The sequence below is a fragment of the Gadus chalcogrammus genome, chromosome 13, assembly GCF_026213295.1.
Source record: "Gadus chalcogrammus isolate NIFS_2021 chromosome 13, NIFS_Gcha_1.0, whole genome shotgun sequence".
Classification (NCBI taxonomy): Eukaryota; Metazoa; Chordata; class Actinopteri; order Gadiformes; family Gadidae; genus Gadus; species Gadus chalcogrammus.
In genome coordinates, this window is record NC_079424.1 from 2,522,276 (window position 1) to 2,527,916 (window position 5,641).

Sequence of the window (5,641 nt, forward strand, 5' to 3'; positions counted from 1 at the left end):
CCTTGGCGAACAGCCAATCCAACAGCCCGCCGCTGGCGTCCGTCAGGAAGGCGGCGATCTTCCGGACGTCGGTCAGGTACCACACCTTGTAGCACACCTCGGCGAACAGCAGCAGCAGGAAGACGGCTAGGAAGCCCAGGAAGATGCGGTCCATGATGAAGTTGGCCTTCTCCCGGAAGGACCACTGGTCCCATGGTAACGCGCGGCGCGAGTCCCCTCGTCGGCTGAAGTACAACAGGGCAGCCTCGTCGCTGTCCAGCTCCGCCTCCTCGTCCGCCTCCACCGCCTGGTCGCTGTCTCCGTCGGACATGGTGACCCCCGACTACGTCTGTGTGTGTGTGTGTGTGTGTGTGTGTGTGTGTGTGTGTAGGGGTGGGGGCGAGGGGGGCAGGGGCCTTGGATCAGGGCCCTATGGCGGTTCTCCTCTGTGAAGGGTCAATTGGGAAGAGGGAAATCTTATATTTCATATTTTGTAAGTGGGTATTTATTAGAAATCTTCAGTGTTGTGTGATTCGTTAAATCGTAATTGTCTTATCATCAAATTTGCGACCCGTTCAGCCGGCGATTTGAATTGCGGCTCGTGCCCACTGCACCGTCAGTCAAAGGACTCACGCCTCGTGCCCACTGCACCGTCAGTCAACGGACGTGGGAAGGCGTTGCTGACGGATGGGGGAGTAGTCTTTGCAGATGCATCGTCAGCCAATCAAATCGGTTCGCCGGGTTCTTCCCGCTTCTTCCTGCTTGTTGCGAGGCAAGATGACCCGCTTTCCCGCTTTCCAGTATCGTCAGAGCCCGAGTCGCGTCACAGTGCTTAAATTTGCATACGCGATCTGATTGGATGACGGATCCGTCGCTGCCGAAAAAGTTGAAAATTTTTCAACTTTCTGACGGTGGCGAACGCTCCAACTGAACGGACGGATCCACAATGCATTGCGCGTCCGTCCCCATTCAAAATCAATGGGGTTCAGTCAACGGACGGAGGCAGCGTCCGTCCCCATTCAGTTTGTAATTGAATGGGGACGGACGCGCAATGCATTGTGGATCCGTGCGTTGAAGGCTCCGTCCAAAAAGTTGAACAATTTTCAACTTTTTCGGCAGCGACGGATCCATCATCCAATCAGATCACGTATGCAAATTAAAGCACTGTGACGCTACTCGGGCTCTGACGACCCCAGAAAGCTCCCCCATCCGTCAGCCACGCCTTCGGAGTCCTTTGACTGACGGTGCAGTGGGCATTAGGCGTTAGAGAGAGGACGGGAGCAATACTTTTCTTCCTGTTTCCGGTCCGCTTTTACTTGAGCCGATCACCAAGCTGCCTTTTCCCCCTGGCATGCTATTGGCTGGTTTAACACAATGACAACAGGGTAGCGACGGCAAGCAGCCAATTGCGTACAGATTAATTTGAACTACGCCCGTTGACCACGCCTCTTGTGCTGAAGAAAATGACAGCAGGCTCCCCAGACCAACTTGCCATCTACGATTGAGCTTGGTCTGGCAATAGTCAGGTTACAGATCTTTTTTTATCATGTCCAAGTTTTGATTAGATCAAACTAGTCGCAAGCAACTAAGAGGAAGACGCAACCTATTGGTCACAGTTTCAGCCAGTGAGTTCCCTTTTCATGAAAAATCCTTTCCGATTGTAGACATTGTGGATAAACTCAACAATAGGCCTACTGCACCACAAGGGGAAGCTTGGTTCGCCTTCTTTGTATCGGCATGAGTCATTACTTCACTCAAAGCTACATATTCGCAACTTTCTGCAGGAAATCACTTCAGTGTTCTGAAGTGACTGAACACTTCTCAAATGCAATATTGGTGGGTTCATCACCATTAAATCAATCAGGTAAGACTTATATATCTTCATGAACAGGGAACTCCACGGAGGAATAAAACATCAATATAAAAAGACAGGTAATAATAAAGTCCCTCGTGAATTTTACCGTGAGTTGTGGCTGTCTTCGGTCAGGTCAGAGGATGACTTTCATTGAAAACCCTTTTCCGGTACGAAGACGTCGGCCCTCTTTGAAAAAGGCCAGAGGGTTTCTGTATCTCTTTAATCCTCTCACGTATCTCCGCACTGGCTCAGCGAGCTCTGTGGAGTCCCGGCTGAGGGAGAGAGAGACTAACGGGGTAGGTTTGAATAGCACACCTTCATCACTAAGTGGTGTTATGGATTAGCAGGGACTCAGCCGCCTCAAATCCCTCCACGCCCACCGAGGTGACAGACGGAAGAGCAGAGAAGAGGCACCTCGGTGCAAGAGAGAAACTTTTGGAGACAAGGCCTGGACAGGGATAAGGAGAAGCAGAAGTAGGGGAAGAGGGAAGGAAACTTTCAAATCGAGGGGGTGCTTAAAGAAATAGACAAAGTGAGTGGAAGTGAAAGAGGGATGTTCGTTTTGTTTCATTTGTTATTTTGTCTCGTAGAGACAAAATAACGATGACCGCTGATGGCCGCTGAACACGCTGAACACAACATGGCCATCATGACCGCCAGCGCCACCACCACGCAGCCCAGGAAGTTGAAGCACACCATGAAGTTCACGCTGATCCATTCGGTTTGCGTAGCTCTACAACACGGCATAGCTCATCCAGACCTACAGCGCGTACAAATTAAAAAGACACGTTTGAAACGACGGACAGACGGCGCCCCTTGACATGTGTGTGTGTAACCGATGGGAGAGCGAGCAGAGGACCGTGCGACCCTCAAAGTGATGATGATGCAGATCCTGGGCAGACAGCTTGAGCAGAGGCTTTGAAGGGTGCGGGGAGTGTCTGGGAGGGGAGGGGGGCAGAATGGATCACGGCTCCATAATGCCCTGTGAGTGACTCAAACGGAGCCCTAGGGGGAGCCTTTAACGGCCCGTCCCGCTGATATAGAAATACGGTTCTGTTCAGCGCTCTGCCGGAGGAGGTTCTGGATAACCTGGAGGTTGGAACGTGTTCGGTGCTTGTAAATACTGCCGGCCGGCGTGAAGCGTGAACCGGTCGGAAGCGATAAGGCCTTAACTCTGTATTGGTTCCTATCTGAAATATCTTCCTTTCACCAGACTGGCCCCCTGGCTAAGAGAACAACTTAGTAGGTTTAAGAAATCACCAACAATTAGTGGGGAGCCTTTTTTTATATAAAATATCAAGTCAGTTTACAAAATACTCACTTGCACATTTATTATTATAGACCATCAACAAACCAAGCAATTTATACTTTTTTCTGATGTACATAACCAACCGAGAAATTGAATACGAAACAATAAGGGATGTATTTGTCGTAACGTGAACTGGATGTAGACTGGGTAATTAATTCCATTTGGGACTTAAAAGGAAAGTACATTGTGATGTGCAGATATTATCATATCTGTTCTGTTGACAGCACTTGTCTGTTTGGAGATAAACAAGTTAATGTCCAATCCATTATTTATCCAATTCCAACAGCCGTCATTTGGTATTCAGAAATGAGATGAGTATTTCCCAGAAATATGAGTCGATTAACCACGGATCATACTTAAGCTGAAAAAACTAAAATCCGTTTAGCCGTCAAGAGCTCATCAGAATGGGACTGAAAGCCAACAGGAAGTGGATAATATCTTCCAATCAATCAAATCCATTTACTACTCCATTCTTATCAACGCTGCTACTTGTGGAACACATTCAGTTTAAACCCGCCGTCACATCACAGGTCAGGGTTCATTGGTCACAGATCCGGGGGTCAGGGGTCACAGATCCGGAGGTCAGGGGTCAGTGGTCCTCTACCCCGTCAGGACGGTCTTCCCCTCAGGGAAGAGGCTGGGCTCGGCGGGCCGACAGAGCACGCATCGCCGCGAGATCTGGATCAGCGTCACCCGGAAGCGCTTGATGCGGAAGGCGTACACCAGCGGGTTGAGCGCCGAGTTGACGTGCGACAGGAAGATGCCGGTGTAGACGGCGGCCTTGGGCAGCGGGCACGAGGGACAGAAGAGCGCCACGCAGTTCAGGATGTGCAGCGGCAGCCAGCAGAGGGCAAACAGCGCCACCACCAGCGCCAGCGACTTGGCCAGACGCAGCTCCTTCTGGTAGTAGCGCCGGCCGTCGTCGCCGTCACACGTGGCCTCGGCGCGGCGGCCCAGACGGACGCAGATCACCCGGAAGATCTCGCCGTAGAGCGCCATCATGACCACCAGCGGCACCACCACGCAGCCCAGGAAGTTGAAGTACACCATGAAGTGCATGCTGACCACCGAGGTGAACATGCACACGATGGGCGCGTCGCCGCTGGCGTTACCGTGGAGGTGGGGGTCAGGGCGGATGTGCCAGCCCAGCATGGGCACCAGGCCGGAGATGAAGGAGAGGAGCCAGCACAGGCCGACCGCCACCCGGGCCCGTCCCTGGGTCACCACGACGCAGTACCTGAAGGGGGGAGGAGACAGGCACTGCTTAGTCAGGGTGGAGGTAGGGGCGGGGGGATGGGGGGGGGGAATCTCTGGGCTTTAGGTATACATTTTACCATTTTTTTTGCTGTGTGAGGCAGGAAGGTTTCTGAGATTGAGGGGAGAACATGCAGCAAAGGTCCACGGGCAGGAATGGAACCCGGTATGCTGCGATCAGGACTTTGTCTGAATGGTGCAGACTCTACCCGGGAAGCCAAGGGGCGCCCAAACATCTCACTTTTGATTTAAGGACAATGCTCAATTGCATTATGGAGAGGGGCCTCCTTTGCTTTAAGGACAATAGACTTCTGGAGGGGGTGAAACTGTTTAAAGGGCTCATGGCATGCCACCGGGTGTGGCATGACATCACTAGTGGGCGTGTCTACCCCAGATGGATGACGGATGGATGAGCAATGTTTGCGACAGTCCACTGGGTGGGCTGTTAGACTGATCTATCAAGCGTACATCTAGGTGGACACGCCCACTCGTGATGTCACTATGAAAATAATTCCTTCCCTGTGCCAAACGGCTTGTACCAGCTAATCACACCAACACCTGGTGGCATGACATGAGCCCTTTAAAAGACTCTGAAACGGTGTTCAGGGCTCACTCTGTTCAGAGAGGTGACTAGTGTATGCAAACATAAATGTATAAAAAAAAATACAATACTATTCCACAACTGTGGTGTTGCGCAATATCTCACAAAGAAATAGGCTACCCGATCAGGTAGGCTGCCACTGGGGATGTTGAGAATCAAACGCAGAACCTTTCGTCTCTGAGTCAACCGTCATAACACTACATAACAGCAAAGGTTGAGTTAAAACTATGGCCTCCTGTTACAGACTCTCTGATCATGAATGCCTGACCGCTATTACTCCTCTCTGAAGAAGAAAACCACAGCGATAAGCAGAAACGGCTTGGATGACTGCCACTGTGGCTCTCGGAAAGTGTACCTAAAACTAATTTATTTATGCCGGACAGAGAAACAGTTTCATTAAATTAAGAGGTTGTGATGCCTGTGCCATCGATTTACATGAGGCTGGGCAGAGATATATGGGGCTGCCTCTCACAGTTAGATTTCCAGAAGTGTGCTACTCTTTATTCTCCTTTTAACCAAAACCGGAACAAACGGTATAATTAAAAAAACACTTTAAACCACGCCTTTGACCTCGATTGCATGTCGTGTAATCAGCTCCATGTATTTGAACCCCTGAGTGCAACTTATTGTCTTCTTGACCCTT

At 50.7% G+C, this 5,641-nt stretch overlaps 1 protein-coding gene across 1 annotated transcript in view; it reads right to left on the reverse strand.

Moving 5' to 3' along the window:
* Positions 1-2,959: 2,959 nt before the first annotated feature.
* Positions 2,960-5,641, reverse strand: part of LOC130402025 (adenosine receptor A1-like) — a 3,777-nt gene continuing 1,095 nt past the window's right edge. Inside the window, exon 2 of the mRNA XM_056606109.1 lies at positions 2,960-4,380. Coding sequence (XP_056462084.1) covers positions 3,744-4,380 — 637 coding nt within the window. The 3' untranslated portion in view covers positions 2,960-3,743. The remainder of the gene's footprint in view (positions 4,381-5,641) is intronic.